This window comes from Caloenas nicobarica, chromosome 27 (genome assembly GCF_036013445.1).
Source record: "Caloenas nicobarica isolate bCalNic1 chromosome 27, bCalNic1.hap1, whole genome shotgun sequence".
In the NCBI taxonomy this organism is placed as follows: Eukaryota; Metazoa; Chordata; class Aves; order Columbiformes; family Columbidae; genus Caloenas; species Caloenas nicobarica.
The window spans coordinates 4,679,290-4,703,393 of record NC_088271.1 but is presented as its reverse complement, the minus strand read 5'-3'; the positions used below and the strand labels follow the sequence as shown (position 1 = coordinate 4,703,393).

Here is a 24,104-nt window from a genome sequence, read left to right as displayed (position 1 = left end):
ACTTGGTTGTAGCTGGTTTCTTTTGGCTTTCAGGATTCGTATAAACGAGCAACTGGAGGTTGAGCCTGAGGAGCCCGAGAACAAGCAGAAGGTTCGAAGGAAACAGAAACGCTCCAAGAAAGAGGCTGAAGAGGAGCCTGGAGCAAAGGACCAAGCTGTGGAAGTGGTGCTGGATCCTGTCGCTGCGGCCTCGCAGGAGGTTCTCATGGTGGAAGTCGAGAACGTGGTTCATGAAGATTTTCAGATCACAGAAGAGGGTAAAGTGAGTGAATTAATCATGCAAGCCTGGACATGTCCTGTAGAGTTCCTTGAAAGGAAGAGTTCTAACATCAGGCTCTAATTTCAGGCCTCAGAAACCTCAGTTCATCCTTCTCACGGCCACTGCATGAGGGGATTAGACGAAAAGAATTATTTTTCATTACCACAGCTCAATTCCTTAGAACTGGTCACTTCAAAACGTTGCTGAACGACGAGGTTGAGCTGTGCTTAAATCTGTGTAATATCCTCTATCAAACTGAGTGACTTGAGTGGTCAACCTGATCATATCTTCTGGCCAAAAACCAGTTAAGTTTTGTGTGTGCAGGACCCCAGCCTGTTCCCCTTCTTGCCTTTCCTTTGGTTCTATTATCAGCGATCATTCCTTTTATTGAGTGATGTATATGTTTGTTACTGACTGTTGGCTTAGACAAATTTGAAAAAATGACATTTAGCTATGAAACTGAGCTGTGTTTCATTTCTTTACTCTGTCGTGACAAGTAAATAACTCTATAAGGATACTCCCCTATGAATGTAAAAGTTGACTGAGCCTTTGGGGGTTTATTACCATTTTTTCAGAGAGTCTGTACTCCAGATGATACAGGCGGGACAGCGCGTGGTCAATAACCCCATCTATCTGAGCGACATGGGGGCAGCGCTGACAGGGGCAGAGTCGCAAGAGCTTCAAGACATCTTGGAAGAAACCAGTGTAAGATGAAGCTTTTAACTAAAGCTGTGGGAACTGCATTAAAAGTTTGTTTGGTTTAAATCATGGTTTCTTTACCATCCTCAGTACGGAGGGGACTTCAATACCATGTTTGATAGGTTACTATCACTAGGTTCCTGTTGAAGGATGTAGTAAGTCATTAGTAACCTGCCTTTGTTATGTCCAAGTTGTAATTTCACGCAAGCAGGAAAATCCTCGAGGACTGCAGTTACCAAGCATCTGTGTAAAAATACAGCATAGTACTGTATATAGCACATAGTTTAAATAGCAAGATGTTACTTTAAAAGACTCTGCTAACCACTGTGAGCTGTGGTAGTTCCTGACTCTTGTACGTTTTAATCAGAATACAAGAACTGCATCAAAAGGGTAATTAAGTATATAAAGTACAAAGATTTGTGTGTATGGAGTCAAAAGTTCCTGAGTTTATTAATTCCAAAAAATTGGCGCTTTTCAAACTTCACGTTAAGTGCAAAATGCTTTTGCAGCAGGGTAGGAATTGTTGGAGATTTCTTAAGCCAATTAGACACATGCGGTCTGTGGGACCAGATGAGATGCAGCCAAGGATGCCGAGAGGGCTTATCTATGTCATTCTTTTGTTGTCTCGGTCATCTTTAAAACACTGTGGTGACTGCGGAGGTTCCTGGTAAGTGGAAAAAGGGAAATGCCAGGCCTGGCAGCTCCATCCCCGCATCCCTCCACAGCTCCGGGGGCTCCATGCCCAGCACATGGAACTCGGCCGTGCTCAGCACGGCCTCTCTGAGCTCGGGGACGCTGTAATCTGGGCTCAGAAGATCCTCGGGCAGCGCGAGGGACGAGAAGTCAGGCTGGGGGACGGCTGAGCTGGTAGCACCGGGGTCCCCTGGCCTGAGGCTGCTGGGTGACCCCCAGCGCATCCAAGGAGCACCCGAAGATCTTTAGGGCCTCTTCTAATGGCACCACCTTGGTTACTGGCTGGGGGTCCGTGTGGTCTCCAGGAGCTGGGTAGTGGGGCCAGCACCGCACTCCCCTCTGCACTGGTGGCCACAGGGTCAGGAGCTGTGGGGCCGCTGCTGGACCCATCCTCGGTGACCCCCAGGGCATCCCGGGAGATGCCGAAGAGCCGATGGGCCTCTTGAAGCAGCATCTCCTCAGAGACGTGCAGGTCAGCTCGCAGGTCCTCCTGGCCCTTCTTCTGGGGAGCAGCAGAGGAGCTGGTGGGGACATTGCTGCTCCGGGGGATGTTCCTGCCCCCAGGTGCCCCCGCAGCGGTGGCCGTGCTGGGAACGTTGATCGGTGCCCATTGCCCCTGGACGTGCTGGGAGCCGGGGATGGAGGTCGACAGCTCCGGAGGGGCTGGGGCCACCGCTGTGCCCTGGTGGCCGTAGGGGATGGTCCACTGGATGTGGAACACCCGGGGGTCAAACCAGCAGCCACATGGTGCTCTCTGCAGACCTGTGTGGGGAGAGGGAGCCGTGCTGGGCCGGGGGGGCCCTCCGTGGGCACCCCCTGAGCTGGCCGCCATCACCAACAGCCCCCGGTTCTGCCCAGTGCCGTATGTGCCGGGGGACAGGGGTGGTGGGTGCTGGGAGTGCCCGGGGTCGGGGATGGCGAAGGGGCCGAAGGTGCCGGGGTGTCCGAGCAGACAGGGGTGCCGTACCTGCTGGTGGGGCCAGGGGTGCCCAGGCTGCGGGGAAGGGCTGCTCCTGCCCGGGCGGTGGGCACAGCGGGGCTGAGCCTGCAAGAGAGACAGGAGCCATGGCCGGCGGTCACCTCCGCTCTTGCCCCCACGAGCGTCCCGGGCTGCAGGGCTCGGGGTGGGTCCTTACCTGGGGGGTAGAAGGTTTGGGGGAGCACAGACGGCTGCAGGAGCCACAGAACTGGCGGGGCCCAGGGGCCACGGGCTGGGAGCCGCAGTGGTGGCTGTGCCATGGTCCCTCTGGCTGTTGGTATCTAAGGACTCTTTGGGGTGTCCCAGGAAGGAATGTTGGGGCTCCCCGTGTTCCGCCCCAGCCCAAGAGCCTCCCCAGCTGCTCCTGGGCAGGGAAAGGGTTCAGGGGGGCTGGGCTGCCCCCGGCCCCCACGGGCGGCTCCCAGGGGCTGGGGCTGCAAGTGCCTTTGGCTGGAAGCCTTGGGCCGTTCCCAGAGCTGGGACATCCTTGGCACGAGGGGGACTCGGTGGGACGAGTCCCACGCCTGCAGTGCTGGCAGGAGGGTCCGGGCTGGGCAGGACGGGTGGGCAGGGCAGGCGAGGTGGAGCTGTCGCACGGGATGGAAGGGAGAGCTTGGATGCTGCAGCCCTTCCAGTCAGACATGATGGGGCTCAGAGCCTCTGGGGGAGGATCAGGGGAACAATTTCTTCCCCAAAGGGCTGTGGGGCATTGGAACAGGCTGCCCAGGGCAGTGCTGGAGTCACCATCCCTGGAGGGGTTGGACAGACGGACATGAGGTTCTCAGGGACATGGGGCAGTGCCAGGGGTGGGTTATGGTTGGACTCGTTGAGCTTGAGTGTCATTTCCAACCAGAATGATTCTATGATTCATGTTGTTCCTGATCATCCTGTGATTGTTTCTGTGTGGAGTTTGATTTGCCAAGCCGGGCTGGGCGTGCAGGATCTTTGTTTCCCACACGAGGGCTCTGTCCACGTTGGCAAAGGCCGCACGTCAGGTTTTCCAGCAGAGCCCATCCTGACCCCGCCTGGCCCAGAGAGGTCGTGGCCAAACTGAGCCCCAGGCCCGGGCAGAGCTTGGTTGGTGCGGGGGCTGCCCGAGGGGTGACGGGGGAGCCGGCGCTGCCCGGGCCGGGGGCTGGTGGCGCCGGGGCTGTGGGCGCTGCCGAGGGCCGCGGCTCCGCTGGGTCCGCAGGGACCGGGGCACAAACCAGTTATTTCTCCTGGTGAGCGGTGATTCTGCTCAATACGCTGCAGCTGGTGGGGCTGTTGTGTCTGGGCCGACGTCGGAGCTTTGGCTCATTTTCTCCCCAGGCAGCTCCAGCCCTGGGACGTCTCTTCCCGGAGATCCCCGACACAACCCGGGATCCGCGCGTTTGGTTTGTGGGCACCGATCGCAGCAGATCGAGGGATCCGCCAGCCGCTCCGTGGCCTCCGGGTCACCACGTATCCAGGTTCTGATGGTCTGTCAAGACTTTGGAAGCGGTTGTTGTAAATGAACGATCTCCCGGGGAACCTTGAGATCTTAATTCAGCCAATTTGCCTGCGAGAGAGCAGAACGCAGCTAGAATGTGGTTGTACGCGGCTTTTTCAGGTCTAAGATGAGTAGGGGAAAGTTTCGTGAGCTTGTTCCTCGCCCTTAAGAGAAACAGAGGAGAAACACAAGTACAGAGTGTTTGATGTGATGCTGAGGGTCCCTGCAAGTTATTTGCCTATGTACCCTCAGAAATTGCTTTGGGCTGCACATATAATAAATAATCAGTTTTGTGGTTTGCGTTGAGTTTTGTTGTTTGTTCGGGGTTTTGGGGGGTTTGTGTTGTTTTGGGTTTGTTTTTTTTCAGGTTCCTATTGCAGAGGCCAGTAAGAACTTTATGACATGAACCCAGATATTTGGAGCTCAATGGAGCATTTTTGTCCTGTGCTAAAAACGCATCGGCTTGGGAAGGGACAAGAAAGACAGAAAGAAGACAGACAGAAAGAATGACAAAGCAAGATAAGATGAAAAGAGCAAGGGGGAAAAGAGAGGGGGTGATGTATCCCCCTGTAAGCAGCTAAAGCAGGGGATCAACCGCAAGATCCAACACTTAATGAGCCAAATCCCACCCTGAAAGCAAAATGCATGTTATACCTTGTCCTTTATTTTTTGGAGGGGAACATCTCTGCTTTTTCATGTCACCTCCTTTCCCAGAGAGGATTTTTAATGCTGCGTTTTCAGCATTCGCAGGAGCACAAAACCACATGGATCCTCTGCAAATTTGCCCCTAGAAAGACTGAACAAGCCAATTGTCATTTCTGTGGCTAGTTGCAACAGGTTTGATGTTTCCCGCATCACCAGCTCTGCTTTTCTCACCTGTGGGAGCAGCGCCAAGACCCAAAGAGCTGCTAAAAATAAGACAAACCCCAAATCAACCAGCACCCTGCAAATTGCAAGTGAGTCACATCCTTGCTCTCTGCTGCTGGTGAAAAGCAGGTAGGAAATCAAGAAATATCTAGATATACATATATTTATATTAGTATGTGCCAGCACCAGCCTGTCTCTGGCACCAGGAGGAGGAGGAACCTGCTTTCCCCAATGGGTAAAGACCTTCAGATACCTCCCTTTCTCCCCCCAAGTTGCTTCAACACCTGGAAGAAGCAGCTGTGCGTTCAGAAGCAGCTCTTTGTGGGCTGGTGCAGCCAGCGGAAGAGCAGAGCGCGAAGCGGGGGACGTGACAGCCGGGACACGACGATGGGTGTGGGGTTTTAGCTGTGACTCCAGCCACAGAACCACCACTGCTGCTGGTCTCTGAGCTCGCTTTTGCTCTGGGGGGGACAAAAAAACCCCCTAGGTCTAAATCTTAATGCCGCGAAGGCAGGGACCGGCCATGGCGCTGACCACCGTCTACGCCAAGCCAGAGGTGCCACTGCGCTCGGCTCCCGGCGCCGGCGCGAAGCTTCCCGGTGAGTGAATTTGTTGGGCGCGGTTGTTCCGCTCATCCCGACCTTGTGGGGTTGGTGATGGGCGGGGGTTGGAGGAGCTGATGTCCCTGATGCTGCCGGACCCCTACTCTGCAGGAAAGCACAGGGAAAAATGGATTTTCTGGGCCTTTTCCAGTGCTTTCCTGAGCTGATGGTGGCCAAAACCCAATGTTTTGCTCTCAAGTGGGTTCGTTACCCATCTCCAGCCCAGCAAAGAGCGATAGCACATGCAGATTTCTTTCCCATAGCCCAATTTTCTTGAAAAGGCAGCAAAAATACAGGCAACCCCCAAGGATACCCCTACCCCTTCACGCAGGGCTTCATGTGCTCATCCTTTTTTGCAGCTCAGCAATGCTGAGCAGGAGCCGCACAGCGACCTGCACCCTCTCGTTGTCACTTCAAGCATCCCAAGGGCTTTGCTTTGGGTCCTTCCCATCCCTGCAGCACCCTTAGTGCAGCACAAGGAGGAGAGCAGCCCAGCTCCCAGTTCTGAGGCTTTGCAGCTTTGCTCGCTGCAGCGTCCCCGCTCAAGCAAGCAAAGCAGCTTGTGGGTTTGCTCAGCTCCATGGCTCCTACAGACACTCGCGAGGTTTTCTCGCTAAGTCTCCTGAAACAAAGGGCATCAAAAACAGGGCAAAGAGCCCCAAAAAGCTGCTTCCTCCCTCATTCCCAGTTCTGGTCCCTGTTGCAGGTCCTGGGTACTGGGCGCTGCTGGGAGCTGGATGGGTTGGGACCGCAGTCCTGACGGGCATCGTGCTGTGGCTGCTGCAGCGATAGGGTGAGTAGCAGGGTCTGTCACCCCAAAATGGTGAAAGTCTCCCCCCAAACTATCACAGCCCAACGCTGCCTGGGCTGGAGCGGATTTCTCCTGTATTTCTAGCAGGGAGCAGCTCCTGGGCCACCTCTGCAGCAGCGATCCCCACGGGGCAGGAGGGGAAAAGCTGCCAGCATGTCCTTCACGGGCTGATTTATCTGGTTTTGGAGCCTGTCCTGATATAAGTCCCTTTCTCCACCCTGATGCTGGTTGCAGAGACCCCAGGGGTGTCCTCCGCAGAGTCCTGTCCCCAGGCAGCACCTTTCTCTGTCCCCAAGAGCTGCTTTGCACAGGGATGTCACCCCAGCGGTTGCGTCCTCCGGTCCCAACACAGCAGCACGATGCTGCGGGTCAAACCCATCCTCATTTCAGGTGAAAACGGCCCCGTCCTGAGCCAGGACATGGAGACCCCGGCCAGCAAATGCTCCTGGGAAACCTGCCTGGTCACCACCAGCCGACGGGACATCCCGGAGTTCAAATGCTCCTTGAGTTGCTTCCAGCTGCAGCTGAGACAGCGGCTGTGTGAACAAGGGAGCCACAACGTCACAGGTACCACGGCTTCAGCATCACCCACAGCTTCAGTGCTGGGGACCTCACCTGGTTGCCCCCTTTCCATGTGGAAGGGGGACAACAAGGCCAGGAACTTTGGGAAAACACCCCAAGACCCCCCCAGTCATCCCAGTTGCTGTCCCCATCCCCATCGCCCTCCCCCTGCACCACCCTGTGCCCCATCACCTTCCTCCGTTGCCCCTCTTGCTTTTTCCCCATTACCAAGGGACATTTTTCCAGCATGGGCAGAGTCCACATGCCCCAAAAACGCACCTGGAAGGGCTCGAAGGGCAGGAAAAGCCTCAAATGTCCCAAAGGGGGTGCCCCCAGCCCTGCCGCTCACCCCGCGGAGCCCAGGGGGTGAAGCAGCGCTCACACTCATCCTCTGCCGCAGGCACCTCAGCTTGCCGGCTCTGTCCCGCCGGCTGGCAGCCGTTCGCAGCCAAGTGCTACTGGGTTTCCACAAAAACCAACACCTGGGAGGTGGCAGCGGAGAACTGCGGGTACCAGCGATCTCAGCTGGTTGTGCTGGAGAGCGTGGAGGAGAAGGTGAATAACTGCGAGGGGGAAGGGCTTGAGCATCGCCTCTGCTTTTAGCTTTTTTTAAGCTTTTCTTTCTACAAAAAGCCACGTTGTGGTTGACCTTTCTCCTTCCTGGCTGGCAAAGCGCCCAAGCCCATATGGCCAGTGTGATGGGTCAGGCTGAGGGACCTGGGGGGACCTTCTGATCTCTGACCTGCCTGAAAGGAGCTGGGAGCCAGGGGGGTCGGGCTCTGCTCCCCAGGAACAAGCGCCAGGACCAGAGGAAACGGCCTCAAGTTGCGCCAGGGGAGGTTGAGGTTGGATCTGGGGAACAATTTCTTCTTTCTTGATGAGCTTGAGGGTGTTTTCCAACCAAAATGATTCTGTGATTTCAAGGGGAAAAAAAGCCTCAAAACATAAATCGGAGCTTAGGTGAGGTTAAGGGAAGAGGGCAAATACATAAATGAGCTTCCAGGCTCCTCTGTCACCCCAAAAAACACTGCTTCACCGAATCATACACAGAGCATCCCAGGCTGGTTGGGGTTGAAGGGACCTCGGGAGATCATCCAGTCCAATCCACCTGCTGACACAGGGTCACCAGAGCAGATCACACAGCATTGTGTCCAGGCGGGTTTGAATGTCTCCAGCCCTGCCCATCACCTCCAGACCACACTCCCATCTCTCCCAAAGCACCCACCAACCCCTCCAGCCCCCAGTCTGCAACTGGGATGTGCCAGGTTCATCCCAGAACAGACCCTCATGGGCAGGATCAGGTCTCTTTGCCATGCGATCAGCTCTTCTCCTCTCCCAGGCTTTCATCGGGGAGATGAGCAGAAAGACCTCCGGAGCCTGGATGGGGCTGAGCATCAACCAGACGCGCGGGCAGGAGTGGAGCTGGTGGGATGGATCCGCGTTACAAGAAGCCTTGTGAGTGCCCCTCACTCCAGTTCACCAGCAAGTTCCAATAACCCCATCCCAGGGGAAATATTTCCCAGCCCGATGCTCAGCACAGACCTGGCTGCTCCCAAAATCCCCCTGGAGGCGGCAGCGACGCTCATAGGAGCAAATATAAACCAGAGCAACAGGGGCTCGGTGTCTGCAGCCCAGCTGCAAAACAGGGAGAAGAGAGGGGAAAAAAAAGCAATTAAACCCTTATGCCTATTATATACCCGAGTGCACGACGCCAGGTTGATTGCCATCCCGGTGCTCTCCATGTCTCCGGTGCAGGGTCCCGTCGAGGCAAATGCTTGTGCTGCGATACATTTTTATACATATATATATATATGTAAATAAATATATATGTGTCTTCTGGCATTCAATCTCCAACCCAGCCCAGCCCAGGACATGGTTATGTTCTCCAGAAGAAGAAGGGATGTACAAGGTGTTGAAGAGAGACCTGTTGACCCATTTCTAAAGTCCAGAGTCTTCCCTTCAGAGACCGATCCAGTGGTGGAAGGGATGCTCATAGTGCAAGAGGAAATGCTAGAGTGGGAAAAAATCAACATCAGATATGTATCTTCATGTTACGCTCTCCAGGGAATCCCAAATTGTCTTGGCAACAGCCGCTGACACACCGGTTCTCAGGAATTTCCCAATTACCAGCTCCTCCCAGCTGTCCATGGTGGCCAAATGTGCTCCAAGAGAAATGCATGAGGTCTGACTCCTGTTCCACTCCGCTTCATCCTCAATAAAGTAAAAGCACTTTTCCCTGTATCCAATGCCATTTTCCAGGCAGCCGGGAAGGACGCGAGAGGGGCAGGATGGACAGGACGGGCATCTCTTAACTGGAAAGAAGCAGAACACATCCTGGTGACTCAACCTGGTGGGTTTTCTCCAGGGGAGGGGAAGACTGTGGGGGTTGGCACCTCCATCCTCAGGCACTTACCCGCCAGCGCGATGATGGTGAGAAGGAACACGGCTACGACCACGGTGACCCCGATGGGGACCTTTTGATCCTTAATGCACTTAAGACTAAAACCTGGGTACAAACCACATGGAAGAGACACGAAGAGCAGCCCCAGCTCCCGCAGCTCTTGTGTTTCCCACTCGGCGCCTTTAAATACGGCCACAAAGCACATGGGGGGTACAGTGGGGTGCAGGCTCAGTTCAGGGGTGCATCCCAGTGCTTTCATCAGTCTCCAGGATTTTTAGGGCTGTCTGACCTCACTGAATCCTCTCCATCCCACCCCAACCACAAGAGATGGGCACCGTCCCCCAGACCCACCGTTTGGGCCACCCTGTGCCTCCCGCAGCTTGCAAACAGCTTTACTTCCATCATCCTCCTGCCCCCTCCCCAGCTATTTTAACCTATATTGCAGCTGCCCACGTCACACTCAGCCCAGCCACAACCTCCCAATATCCCCACTTGACCTTGAATAGGGTTGAAGTGATGTAGCATTTTGCTGCTGTCCCAAGCACCAAATGACTCCTGCTCCAGGCTGCAGCTTGGTGAGTTTTGGAGGAAAACAGAAGGTGATGGAGGAAGAGGAGCGAAAACACCAAGAGGAGAGAGAGATAAGAGATGAGAGATAAGAGATGAGAGATGAGAAATGAGATTTAAGATATAAGAGATGAGATAAGAGATAAGGGAAACCAACTTCCACTGCCTGTTCTTTCCTCCACAATAGAGAAATAACTGCAGGTCTCCCCCTCCATTCCCGCAGCCTCCAGCCAGCTGAGGGGTTTAAACCCACGCAGGGATGCTCTGTGCTCCTGAACCCCAAATGTATCCCCTACCCGTAGTACTGGAGCAAGAATCCAGCAAATTGAAACAACCCGAAGCAGCTGCTGAAAGCCACCCCTTCCACGTTGCTTCCTGCGGTAAACCCCTTCTCTGATCATTATTGTTGCCGTAGGAACCTTTTCTTATCACCATTTCTGGTTTGTTTTTTCAGTTAATATTTCACATTCTCCTGTGTCTCCCAAAGGGCGATCCTGGGGGAGCAGCCACGTTCCAAACCCAGGTCAGGCTCCACCAGGACTTGCAGAATCGGGGCAAAGCTACAAGAGAGCCCAGGGCTGGACGCTGTGAGTACAGCAGGAGCAAGTGCTGTTGTTGTCTGGATGCGATTCAGCTCCGATAGCGGTTCTTCTGCTGATGTGATGATTAAGGACCTTAAAAAACTTGGTTTTTTCCATGTTGTAATGCACCACTCCAAGGAATGAGGCCAGATAAGGGCATGAGCAGCAGTAATCTCAGTAAATGAGTAAAGCAGTAATTTCAGCAAATCATTGTACATTTTTACCCAGCCAGGAATTCCTCTCTCCCTAATTAACAATTAGGCTCAAGCCCAAACTTGCTTTCACCCTGCTGCAGCCCAACCTCTTTGCTTCAGGTTTTCACCTGGGCTCGTGCTCCATAATTCACCGTTTGGTCCCAGGGAGAGGCGGTGGGGGCAAATGTCTGGAAGCCTCAAATTTCAGCTCTCTCGGCTTCATTACCAACCCACTCAAAGCTTTTCAGCCAAAGGCAGCAGACAGAACTATTTATAGGCTCAACAGTGGGACGGTGATACCACATTTCCCCCACCCACATCATAGTTGCAGAGAAATCATCAAGAAAGGGCAAGTGGTGCTGGGGAGGGGAGGCTGGGGCTGTGGGGCTGTTAGGGACGAACCCGACCTGGCTGGTGGGTGAACAAACCTCCCCGTGTCCCCTGCGAGAGCAGTGACGTGGCTACGTGACACCAGGGCTGCTGCAAACGGCCCTTCCCAGTGCTCCCAGTCCATCCAGCCTCAGGCATCCAGCTCAGACCGCACAGCACCCTGGCGCAGTCCCGCCAAGCTGCGCAGCTCGCTCTGAGCTGGGGAAACTGTTCTGGGAGCTTTATGCTATTTTTGGAGGTCTATTCTATAGAGAGATGCTCTTATCTCCTCCCCGTCACCCCGATGTGGCAGCTGTGGCTTAGACTGGGGTTTGGGTGTTCGCCCTCCTTGGGCTCTGGACCAGGCGCTGCCTCGTGGCAGTTCACTTGCTGCGTGTTTACTTTTGGAATTCTTTATTTCTTTTTAATCCTCCCCCCGGGCAGAAAGGGATGGATACAGTGTGCACGAGGGTGTGCACAAGGGTGGGTGTGCACGAGGAGGCTTCTCTTCTACAGCAGGATGCTCCTTCCATCCCTCCCGTGAGCAAACTTGCTTGAAAACACCACACGGAGCCAAATGTCAGTACCACAGCCCCCACCGAGGGCCTGATCCTGGCCCGTTCCCAAGTGTCTCTCCTGCTGTTGGCCCATCTCGTGCCCCCTCCCACCCACTCAGAGCTGGGTGGCTTCTTTCTGGCAGATCCAGTGACATCCCGTGCTGCAGTTCTCAGAGCCGATTGTGTTTCCCTGCAGCATCCCACAAGTTCCTCTGAACCAACTGCTCAGCCTCAACCTGGGGGTGCAGGAAGAAGCCTGTGTCACAGCACAAGGGTCCCTGGGGTGCCCCCACCCTGACACCCATCGTACCCCAAGCGCTCACCGGCTCCAGTCCAGGTGGGAGCCGTTCAGCCAAGTCCAGCCCTTCACGCGAGAGGTGCGGGAGAAGCCGATCCAGAAGTAGCTGCTGGGCTTCTGAAGGATTTTATTTAGGAAATCCTGTGTCGGGGTAGAGGGCAGGTGGTGACACTCATGTGTCACTGATCGCCATCCCAAAACAGGCTCCAGCCTGTCCCCACGCAGCCCCGAGTCCCACCAGTGTCCCCCACAATGACACCGGCCAGGGCTCCATGGAGGTTTGGGCACAGGGGTGGGTGCTGAGCCCAGATTTCTGGGCAAGGCTTAACCCCGCACCAGGTGCCACCAGCCCCGGGACCCGTCCCACATCGCCGATGCCATCGGTCCCTTTACCAGCTCGTCCTGGTCCCACGGCATCAGCAGCTCGGCCCCCCGACTCGCACAGTCCCCCCGGCTCTCCTTCCAAGAGCTGATCCCGTCAGCAGCCCAAAAGCACTTGGTCCCATGCGACATCCAGCCCCAGGGGCAGATCTTGCACCCCCCAGCCTCTGAAAGACAGGCAGTGCCGTGTTCAGCCACCAAGAAGCCACCTTGTCCCCTGCCCATCCAAAGAAGGACAAGCGTTTAAGTAACACTGGGATGGCCTGAGCTTCACCTGCTTCTCCAGTTTGGGGGTGCTACAAGGTTTTGGGAAACCAGACAGTGTGGAGATGTGTTGTGGTTGGCGTTACCTTGCAGATTTGATGAGCAAAGATCTTTCCGCAGCTCTGAGCAGATCTTCTCCAGGGTGCTGTTGCCATCTCCTATGTTCCCACTCCCGTTTTTGTAGCTTTCTGGGTTCTGTGGCTGCTGGTGCAGAACTGCAAGGGACAGACAGAGCAGGGGAGAGGGACGGGCTCCCCCAGGCACGATACCACCGAGATCTACGTGCACATGGTCCCAACGGCTGCAGGGAAGTGTCTGGAATGGATCCTCACACAAAGTGCGTGCTCGGAGCCCTCCAGCCCACCCTCACCCTTCCTGTGACCTCAGCTCAGCCCAGGCCTTGATCTGAGCATCTCACGGGGGGTGGGAATCAGCCTCGGGGGCCCAACTCAGAGCAGACTCCCCATTTTGGGGTACGGGGTGCCCCACCTTGGAGCTCAACCCCCCATTTGCAACCACCTCACCCACTGCTGCTCTGCGCTGCCAACAGCATGTGGCCCCACGACCCCTGCCTGAGATGGAACACGAGATACGGAGCCATCAGCCTGACCAGCTGCAGAGAGCCCCGGGAGCCTCTGACCGCTACGGAAATGGCCTCTTGTGCACAAACGAGCTGTGCCAGCCCCATCTGTGCAGCCCAGAGGGGCCTGGCGCAAGGGTGAGGGGCTCTTCACCACCTTCTGACTACCCCTCGCAGCACAGCGCGACCACAGAACATGCAGTGCGCACAAACAGCTCCCAGCAGATGTGTTTTGGGGTCTCTCTCTGGTTCTGGACCCCACAAGTTCAAACCATCAGCCCCAGATTGTTGCTGCTCCCAGTTCCACCCCACAGCAGGGACAGCAGATCCCTACAAAGCCACCGGCTCAGGGCTGGTACCCAAAGTTGCTCCCACATCCTCAGAGCATCACCTGCGTTTTGCAGCTCTTGGAGCCACGAAGGGAGCTGAGCCTGATCCCTTTGCTCTTTCCTCCATATCCCTGTGCTAGAAGCTTGGCACATCCATCCCCAAAGTTCAAATCCACACCCGAGACCCTTCCCAGCACAAGATCCATTGGATCCCCTCCCCCTTTGGAGAAGGATTTCCTCACCAAGATCCACCACACATTTGAGTCTCCCTTCCACCTCCTTGCTGTGGTTCGGGGGTGCTGTGGGTCAGGGCAGCATCAGATCCCACCAGCAACATCACACCGGGCACAAAACTCATTCCAACAGGGCTCCGTGTGACCCTGAGCTCGGCCATGGGGTGTCAAATCCTGACCCTGCCACAGCTGAGAAGTTTCCAGTGGTTTTCTTCTCACTGACCAACCAAAATAGTCAAGTCTCCTCCATCCACCAGCTCTACGAAATTCTGATAAATGCCACAGATTGTAAAAAGCAGATTGGCCTCCTACACAAGCACCTGAGCCAGCACCCCCGGAGCAGGGACCCTCTCTTTGGATGGTCCCCTCTCCGGATTGTCCTTTGGTTGTCCCCGTGCCGACAAGCGGAGCTACTCACACGAGCATCCCATTGCCACCACGGCCACCCCGAGGAGGAGATTCCCGGTCCAGCCGGCGCAGAGAGCGGCTCGGTGCCACCGGGGACAGCTCGATGCTGCAAGGGAAAGGAGTTGTTGGGAGAAAAACCTTGTCCCAGCCCCGCATCCCGCCAGACAGACCTGCAGCGCAGATTCGGGCTCTTTTCTCCCCAAAATCCTTCTGTGCTGCTGCTGGTTGTTCTAAAGCTTTGGTCTATCGTCCACGTTTTGCCACTGCCACCCTCCTCCCGATCCTACTGGCGCTGAGCAAAGATGCTCGTGATGGAGTTGCGTTGGTTTTTACCCAGATACCCAAGAACTGGGAATTTCCTGGATGTTATAATGTCACTAGAAGTCAAGGGTAGAGCTGGACCAAGATGGCAGATAATAAGAATATATATTAATAAGATGAATAATAGCTCCACCACGGCATTTTTTCTCCACACCAGGGGAAAACTGCAGAACCTGGATGGACCAAGCTCTGCGAGGAGACTCATCTGACCATGGTTAAACAGCCCCGTTCTCCCCGAGGAGGCCCGGAGGCTGATGTTCTCCCTGCAGAGCTCAAGGTCAGGTCAAGCGCATCCATCCTCAGCTCTTTCTTCACAAAAGGGAGGGCAGGATGCTGCTTCTGGCCAAAGCCAGAGCTCACCTTGACCAGCAAAGGTTTGGCATCTGCTTCAGAATTAAACAGCAAAGGAGGAACATTCAATTCCACCTTAACATCAGGTGGTGGGTTTTGCAGAGTCCTTTGAGATCAAAAGCGGGGTGTTTGGTGGAAATCATGGAAGTCTTGCAAAAAAGAAGACATTGTGGGAAGTTGCCTGAAGATGTCCTCACCACGCAGAGATCTCTTCCAGAGGAGGAAAGAGCAGGAATTAAATCTTTGGCTGAAGCCAAAGCAGGTGCAGGAGGAAGGCTGAGGGAGGTGTAGGGGGGACAACGTGGTGGCCGTGGGCAGAAAAGCAGCATTTTAAAAGTCCTGGTAGGACTCCGGCAAGAGTGACTCCATTTCAAAGAAACCCTAAAACCATTTCAAGACAAAACTACTGAAGGAATCACAAAGAGCAGACGGGATCCTTCATCACCCACCATGGCCCCGGGCCCTTCCCTTCCTGCTTGGAGGGCAGGGGTCTCCCAACACAACCACAGCCAAAACATAAAAAATCCCCCCAAAACCCCCCCTGATGCACTTACTCTGAGGTTGAGGAAGTGAACGCATTTTCCTGCAGCCCCTTCCAGACCCGATATTCAGGTCAGCATAGACAATTCTCTCGGCCATAGCAGGAGAGGCAGGAGGATCACCAGCCGTGCCTCTGGCTCCAACGGTGCCCGTCCAGCCAGCAGATAATTCAGTTTTTCTGTGGTTTACACTCCTCTGGTTTATCTCTACAAGTTCCTCTCCAAGCCAGAGCTCTGCGAGGAGAAGCACGAGCCTCTGAACGCTCGTCAAGTGCAGCAAGATTGCAAAAAAGCACCTGCAATGCGCTGGTCAGCCCGAAAATGAAACTTTATGCAGTTTCCGCTGAATTAAGCCAGGGAAAATGTGTTTCGGTCATCAGGGGAAGTAGCGCCTGACAATGTTAAGAAGCCTTTTCTATTCAAAGTTGAGCCGTATTCTTCTAAGGTACCAAACAAGACAATAATTTAAAAAAGCCCAAACAAACTCAAGATCCGTGGTTCAGCAAATGGGCCGTTCCAGACTTCGCTCCACTCTGTCCAAATGGGTTATTTTGCACGAGAAATAAGGTGTCATGGCAAGAATTATGCAGAGACTCTGCGATCTCCCAGAATGTTCCTAGTAGGATTGTGAGAATGGGGATTTTTATGAAATACAATAAAACCAGATCCCTTCCACCCTTAACTCCTCCCTGCAGCTACTTGAAAGGTGTTTTCTTGCCTCGGTCACTGCTTCTCCCCACCCAAACCTATTCCAGCATCGTCGCTTTTACCAATTTCCCTGTAATTTCACTGTTTTTTCAGCCTGGGTTTAAAGCACATCACCATTTTGCTGCTTTGCAGAGCAAGGAGGTGACAAAAAACCCCATCAGACTCTGGAAACAAGGGGTTGGAAACAAGCCCTTGGAGGGGAAAGATGGAAAATTGCCTCAAAAGCTCAAGAAATCAAGTTGTTTCTCCTTTGTTCCTTGTTTTCAAGTCATTTCCAAGAGACACTCAGCTGCTCCCTTTGGAAACCAGGACTGGACTAACTGGACAGCAGGGAAGGTCAAAAATGAAAACACAAACCCAAAATTATAGAAAATGTAAAGGTGTGAAATGACATTTTGACTGGTTTCTTTGGAAGATTCGCTCATCTTTTTCTGCACAGACTAAGAAATCCCATGCAAGGATTTTTCAGCCTCAGTGAGAGGGAAAAAACAAACTGTCAGGACCTATTGAAACATCCAAAAATTAGCTATTTATCCCTTTTTAGGGGAAAGTGGTTTCCAGACTGGGCAATGTGAGCACAAGGAAGGGGCTTGATTGTGACCAGAGCAGGTAGAGAAAACCCTGGGGAGATTTATCATGAAATTTTATTTGAGATACATCTAACACAGGAAGGGTTGCGGCTTCTCGACAAGAAACAAACACTTTAGTTTAAAGGTCTGCAAGCTTTAACGTTTTTTCTGCATCCAATCTGGCTGCACAGAGGCAAAGCAACAAAACCCAGCTCCCAGAGAGCACCTAATGCTGCAGACCTGACAGCCTCGTTAAGCTAATTGTGCTTTGTCCCTTCTGAAAAAGGGGTGGCTGTGGTTAACAGCATAAAAAGGTGCGATGAGAAAGGCAGCTCCCGCACAGCCACCGCGCTCGCAGGGGACACAGGGAGGCTTGTTCACCCACCAGGCAGGTGGGCTTTGTCCCCACCGCCCACGGCTGCTTTCAGCTGCTGCTGGGGCTCCTGCGGCAGCAGCTTCTGGGGGGCCGGCCCGTAAGCCCCCGAACACAGCAAGAAGGTCTGCATCAGTCACAGCTGCCACACGAGGTCCCTTCAGGTCCCCGCACAGGGACTTGGTTGTAGCTGGTTTCTTTTGGCTTTCAGGATTCGTATAAACGAGCAACTGGAGGTTGAGCCTGAGGAGCCCGAGAACAAGCAGAAGGTTTGAAGGAAACAGAAACGCTCCAAGAAAGAGGCTGAAGAGGAGCCTGGAGCAAAGGACCAAGCTGTGGAAGTGGTGCTGGATCCTGTCGCTGCGGCCTCACAGGAGGTTCTCATGGTGGAAGTCGAGAACGTGGTTCATGAAGATTTTCAGATCACAGAAGAGGTTAAAGTGAGTGAATTAATCATGCAAGCCTGGACATGTCCTGTAGAGTTCCTTGAAAGGAAGAGTTCTAACATCAGGCTCTAATTTCAGGCCTCAGAAACCTCAGTTCATCCTTCTCACGGCCACTGCCTGAGGGGATTAGACAAAAAGAATTATTTTTCATTACCACAGCTCAATTCCTTAGAACTGGTCGCTTCAAAACGTTGCTGAACAACATGGTTGAGCTGTGCTTAAATCTGTGTAATATCCTCTATCAAACTGAGTGACTTGAGTGGTCAACCTGATCATATCTTCTGGCCAAAAACCAGTTAAGTTTTGTGTGTGCAGGACCCTAGCCTGTTCCCCTTCTTGCCTTTCCTTGTCTCCAGAGCAATAACTGCCCCACCACGCGGTACCGATCCCACACACCATCACAGAGGGGACCCAGGGGCTGCATTTCTGTGCTCCTGTGCCGGAGAGGTCGTGGAATGTCATATTTGTACTGAGGCCTTATTTGTCCTTTTCCAGTCCTTTCCTTGATTAAATCTTTATTTTGTTTATAGGCTCTTACTGCAGAAATTGTCAAAACAATCCGGGACATCATTGCCTTGAACCCCTTGTACAGGTACGTCTCCCATGTTCCCCGCTTTGGGAACAGCGTGTTCTCAGAGATATTTCTATTCCACTTGTCCTTCTGTTGTAATGAAGAAGAGATATTTGCTGAACTGTCAGCTAGAATTTTGGTTTGGGATGCAAAATTTGTCATCCCTTGTTGGAAACAGAGGGGAGGTTTTGAAAGGCTGATGTGAAACTCAGATCTGAGGTAGGACGATAACTCCTATGGCAGGTGATCTGGGTCTAAGTGAATAAATGTTATTACTTATCCCTGCAATAAGTATCACAGTTTGATGTAATATGAGCGCAGTAGAGGTCTCAGCATTCTGGCACACAAAAATTTTCTGTAACTGTTAAGAGAGCATTTAATATATTTGGTTCTATTATCAGCGATCATTCCTTTTATCAAGTGATGTATACGTTTGTTACTGACTGTTGGCTTAGACAAATTTGAAAAAATGACATTTAGCTATGAAACTGAGCTGTGTTTCATTTCTTTACTCCGTCATGACAATTAAATAACTCTATAAGGATACTCCCCTATGAATGTAAAAGTTGACTGAGCCTTTGGGGGTTTATTACCATTTTTTCAGAGAGTCTGTACTCCAGATGATGCAGGCGGGACAGCGCGTGGTCGATAACCCCGTCTATCTGAGCGACATGGGGGCAGCGCTGACAGGGGCAGAGTCGCAAGAGCTTCAAGACATCTTGGAAGAAACCAGTGTAAGATGAAGCTTTTAACTAAAGCTGTGGGAACTGCAATAAAAGTATGTTTGGTTTATGTCACGGTTTCTTTACCATCCTCAGTACGGAGGGGACTTCAATACCATGTTTGATAGGTTACTATCACTAGGTTCCTGTTGAAGGATGTAGTAAGTCATCAGTAACTTGCCTTTGTTGTGTTCATGCAAGCAGGAAAATCCTCGAGGACTGCAGTTACCAAGCATCTGTGTAAAAATACAGCATAGTACTGTATATAGCACGTAGTTGAAATAGCACAATGTTACTTTAAAAGACTCTGCTAACCACTGTGAGCTGTGGTAGTTCCTGACTCTTGTACGTTTTAATCAGAATACAAGAACTGCATCAAAAGGGTAATTAAGTATATAAAGTACAAAGATTTGTGTGTATGGAGTCAAAAGTTCCTGAGTTTATTAATTCCAAAAATTGGCGCTTTTCAAAATTCAGGTTAAGTGCAAAATGCTTTTGGAGCAGGGTAGGAATTGTTGGAGATTTCTTAAGCCAATTAGACACATGCGGTCTGTGGGACCAGATGAGATGCAGCCAAGGATGCCGAGAGGGCTTATCTATGTCATTCTTTTGTTGTCTCGGTCATCTTTAAAACACTGTGGTGATTGGGGAGGCTCCTGGTAAGTGGAAAAAGGGAAATGCCAGGCCTGGCAGCTCCATCCCCGCGTCCCTCCACAGCTGCGGGGGCTCCATGCCCAGCACATGGAACTCGGCCGTGCTCAGCACGGCCTCTCTGAGCTCGGGGACGCTGTAATCTGGGCTCAGAAGATCCTCGGGCAACACGAGGGACGAGAAGTCAGGCTGGGGGACGGCTGAGCTGGTGCCACCAGGGTCCCCTGGCCTGAGGCTGCTGGGTGACCCCCAGTGCATCCAAGGAGCACCCGAAGATCTTTAGAGCCTCTTCTAATGGCACCACCTTGGTTACTGGCTGGGGGTCCGTGTGGTCCCCAGGAGCTGGGTAGTGGGGAGCAGCAGAGGGGCTGGATGGGACATCGGTCCCTGGGGGGATGTTGCTGCCTGGGGGTGTCCCCATGGGGGTGGCCATGCTGGAGATCTCTGGACTCAGCCCCTCACTGTCCTGGGGGTCGTGAGCGGCTCTCAACAACACTGAGGGAGCTGTGGCCACCGCTGTGCCCTGGTGGCCATAGGGGATGGTCCACTGGATGTGGAACACCCGGGGGTCAAACCAGCAGCCACACGGTGCTCTCTGCAGCCCTGTGCGGAGAGAGGAAGCCGTGCTGGGCTGGGGGGACCATGGGCACCCCCTGAGCCGGCCCCCATCACCGACAGCCCCCGGTTCTGCCCAGTGCCGTATGTGCCGGGGGACAGGGGTGGTGGGTGCTGGGAGTGCCCGGGGTCGGGGATGGCGAAGGGGCCGAAGGTGCCGGGGTGTCCGAGCAGACAGGGGTGCCGTACCTGCTGGTATTTCCAATTTTATTTCCACCCGTTTCTGCTCTTGCAGTTATCCAAGGTGCAGCCAGACAAGGGCAGGAGGGTCCCTGCCCTGCAGTCCCTCCCTCGCCATTCTGGGGCTCATTTGGGGTTATTTTGCTGCGGCAGGGAGGCAAAGCCGGGCTCTGGAGCTGAGCGCGGTGGGACCCGAGGAAGGGCCTGGTTGTCCTGAGGCTCTGAAGGGCTTTGCCCCGAGCCCTGTCCCCGCTGGAGGGGATGCTGCTCCTGTTCCAGACGAAGACGTTGCACCCCTGTTCTCTGTGTGTCCATGCCCACTCTGGCCCCCCAGGTCTGTCCCTGTCCCAGGGGCTCCGTGCTGCTTCCTGTGTGGGGCCGTGTCCGTGAGTCCTGCAGGGACCCATCTGTCCTGCTCCCCCCACCAAAGGGCGGCTTCCCCTGGGGAAGGGGACAGGGGACCCCCCCATTGTCTGTCCTGCTGGCGGTGACTCGGCCCTGGCGGGGCTCGGTGCCCTTGGGGGCTCATGGGCTCTGATTTGGGCTCATCGGGGCTTTTGCAGCTCTTGGGGCCGTTTCCCGGTGCCCCCTGTGCTCCCTCCCCCTCCCACACAGGCACGGAGCAGTTCTGGAGAAACAGCATTTAATAGAAAAACAAGGGAAAAGGTCCCAAAGCTACTCTAAGCCCCTCACCCCAAACCCACCACCCCCTCCTCCCGCACCCACTAACACCCCCCCAAGCACCCCCCTCCTCCCACACCTCCCCTAACCCACCCACCCCCAAACCCACCACCCTCCTCCCACACCCTCCAACCCCCCAGGCCCCCAAACACACTCCCCCTCCTCCCACACACCCCCAGACCCCCCCACCCCCAAATACTGCACCCCTCATCTCCCAACCCCCCCCAGCCCCGTGTCCCCTGCTCTGGTCTAATCCCCCCCTCCCACCCCCCTGCTCCCTGCCAGAGCCCTGCGCTTGCTGGGGGGCTCTGCCGAGGGGCTCTGCCCCCGCTTCTGCCCCCGCTGCTCTGCCAGGGCAGCCTGGGCCGGTGGCAGCTCCATCCCCGCGTCCCTCCACAGCTGCGGGGGCTCCATGCCCAGCACATGGAACTCGGCCGTGCTCAGCACGGCCTCTCTGAGCTCAGGGACGCTGTAATCTGGGCTCAGAAGATCCTCGGGCAGCGCGAGGGACGAGAAGTCAGGCTGGGGGACGGCTGAACTGGTGCCACCAGGGTGCCCTGGCCTGGGGCTGCTGATGGGATCGTCCTGGGCCACCCCCAGCGCATCCAAGGAGCAGCCGAAGATCGTCAGGGCCTCTTCTAATGGCACCACCTGGGTTCCTGGCAGGGGGCCCGTGTGGTCCCCAGGAGCTGTGTGGTGGGGGGCAGCAGAGGGGCTGGGGGGGCTGGTGCTGCCTGGGGGTGTCCCCACGTTGGTGGCTGTGCCAGAGATGTTGAGGGGTTGCAGTGGCCCCTTGACGTGCTGGTAGATGGTGACAGACGTCAGCAGTATTGGGGAGGCTGGGGCCACCGCACTCCCCTCTGCACCGGTGGCCACAGGGTCAGGAGCTGTGGGGCCGCTGCTGGACCCATCCTCGGTGACCCCCAGGGCATCCCGGGAGACACCAAAAAGCCGATGGGCCTCTTGAAGCAGCATCTCCTCGGAGACGTGCAGGTCAGCTCCCAGGTCCTCCTGGCCCTTCTTCTGGGGAGCAGCAGAGGAGCTGGTGGGGACGTTGCTGCTCCGGGGGATGTTCCTGCCCCCAGGTGCCCCCGCAGCAGTGGCCGTGCTGGGAACGTTGATCGGTGCCCATTGCCCCTGGACGTGCTGGGAGCCGGGGATGGATGTCGGCAGCACTGGAGGGGCTGGGGCGACCGCTGTGCCCTGGTGGCCGTAGGGGATGGTCCACTGGATGTGGAACACCCGGGGGTCAAACCAGCAGCCACATGGTGCTCTCTGCAGACCTGTGTGGGGAGAGGGAGCCGTGCTGGGCTGGGGGGACCATGGGCACCCCCCAAGCCGGCCCCCATCGTCGATGGCCCCCGGTTCTGCCCAGTGCCGTATGTGCCGGGGGACAGGGGTGGTGGGTGCTGGGAGTGCCCGGGGTCGGGGATGGCGAAGGGGCCGAAGGTGCCGGGGTGTCCGAGCAGACAGGGGTGCCGTACCTGCTGGTGGGGCCGGGGGTGCCCAGGCTGCGGGGAAGGGCTGCTCCTGCCCGGGCGGTGGGCACAGGGGGGCTGAGCCTGCAAGAGAGACAGGAGCCATGGCCGGCAGTCACCTCCGCTCTTGCCCCCAGGAGCGTCCCGGGCTGCGGGGCTCGGGGTGGGTCCCTACCTGGCGGGTAGAAGGTTTGGGGGAGCACAGACGGCTGCAGGAGCCGCAGAACCGGCGGGGCCCAGGGGCCACGGGCTGGGAGCCGCAGTGGTGGCTGCGCCATGGTCCCTCTGGCTGTTGGTATCTAAGGACTCTTTGGGGTGTCCCAGGAAGGAATGTTGGGGCTCCCCGTGTTCCGCCCCAGCCCAAGAGCCTCCCCAGCTGCTCCTGGGCAGGGAAAGGGTTCAGGGGGGCTGGGCTGCCCCCGGCCCCCACGGGCGGCTCCCAGGGGCTGGGGCTGCAAGTGCCTTTGGCTGGAAGCCTTGGGCCGTTCCCAGAGCTGGGACATCCTTGGCACGAGGGGGACTCGGTGGGACGAGTCCCACGCCTGCAGTGCTGGCAGGAGGGTCCGGGCTGGGCAGGAGGGGTGGGCAGGGCAGGCGAGGTGGAGCTGTCGCACGGGATGGAAGGGAGAGCTTGGATGCTGCAGCCCTTCCAGTCAGACATGATGGGGCTCAGAGCCTCTGGGGGAGGATCAGGGGAACAATTTCTTCCCCAAAGGGCTGTGGGGCATTGGAACAGGCTGCCCAGGGCAGTGCTGGAGTCACCATCCCTGGAGGGGTTGGACAGACGGACATGAGGTTCTCAGGGACATGGGGCAGTGCCAGGGGTGGGTTATGGTTGGACTCGTTGAGCTTGAGTGTCATTTCCAACCAGAATGATTCTATGATTCATGTTGTTCCTGATCATCCTGTGATTGTTTCTGTGTGGAGTTTGATTTGCCAAGCCGGGCTGGGCGTGCAGGATCTTTGTTTCCCACACGAGGGCTCTGTCCACGTTGGCAAAGGCCGCACGTCAGGTTTTCCAGCAGAGCCCATCCTGACCCCGCCTGGCCCAGAGAGGTCGTGGCCAAACTGAGCCCCAGGCCCGGGCAGAGCTTGGTTGGTGCGGGGGCTGCCCGAGGGGTGACGGGGGAGCCGGCGCTGCCCGGGCCGGGGGCTGGTGGCGCCGGGGCTGTGGGCGCTGCCGAGGGCCGCGGCTCCGCTGGGTCCGCAGGGACCGGGGCACAAACCAGTTATTTCTCCTGGTGAGCGGTGATTCTGCTCAATACGCTGCAGCTGGTGGGGCTGTTGTGTCTGGGCCGACGTCGGAGCTTTGGCTCATTTTCTCCCCAGGCAGCTCCAGCCCTGGGACGTCTCTTCCCGGAGATCCCCGACACAACCCGGGATCCGCGCGTTTGGTTTGTGGGCACCGATCGCAGCAGATCGAGGGATCCGCCAGCCGCTCCGTGGCCTCCGGGTCACCACGTATCCAGGTTCTGATGGTCTGTCAAGACTTTGGAAGCGGTTGTTGTAAATGAACGATCTCTCGGGGAACCTTGAGATCTTAATTCAGCCAATTTGTCTGCGAGAGAGCAGAACCCAGCTAGAATGTGGTTGTACGCGGCTTTTTCAGGTCTAAGATGAGTAGGGGAAAGTTTCGTGAGCTTGTTCCTCGCCCTTAAGAGAAACAGAGGAGAAACACAAGTACAGAGTGTTTGATGTGATGCTGAGGGTCCCTGCAAGTTAGTTGCCTATGTACCCTCAGAAATTGCTTTGGGCTGCACATATAATAAATAATCAGTTTTGTGGTTTGCGTTGA

At 55.4% G+C, this 24,104-nt stretch overlaps 1 protein-coding gene, 1 long non-coding RNA gene and 1 pseudogene across 2 annotated transcripts; 2 read left to right on the top strand and 1 right to left on the bottom strand.

Annotated features, from left to right (window-relative positions):
- Nucleotides 1–5,467: 5,467 nt before the first annotated feature.
- Nucleotides 5,468–8,401, top strand: LOC135999291 (C-type lectin domain family 4 member E-like; annotated as a pseudogene).
- Nucleotides 8,402–11,726: 3,325 nt separating this feature from the next.
- On the bottom strand, nucleotides 11,727–15,889 carry LOC135998915 (killer cell lectin-like receptor subfamily B member 1B allele B). Its single transcript, XM_065652218.1, is given in 7 exon segments — nucleotides 11,727–11,823; nucleotides 11,905–12,050; nucleotides 12,303–12,457; nucleotides 12,641–12,769; nucleotides 14,115–14,210; nucleotides 15,331–15,549; nucleotides 15,838–15,889. Coding segments are annotated over 7 exon segments (894 nt in total).
- Nucleotides 15,890–17,207: 1,318 nt separating this feature from the next.
- Nucleotides 17,208–18,674, top strand: LOC135999254 (uncharacterized). Its single transcript, XR_010607687.1, has 3 exons — nucleotides 17,208–17,405; nucleotides 17,942–18,003; nucleotides 18,587–18,674. It is a non-coding gene; the product is annotated as an uncharacterized LOC135999254 (long non-coding RNA).
- The last annotated feature ends 5,430 nt before the right edge of the window (nucleotides 18,675–24,104 follow it).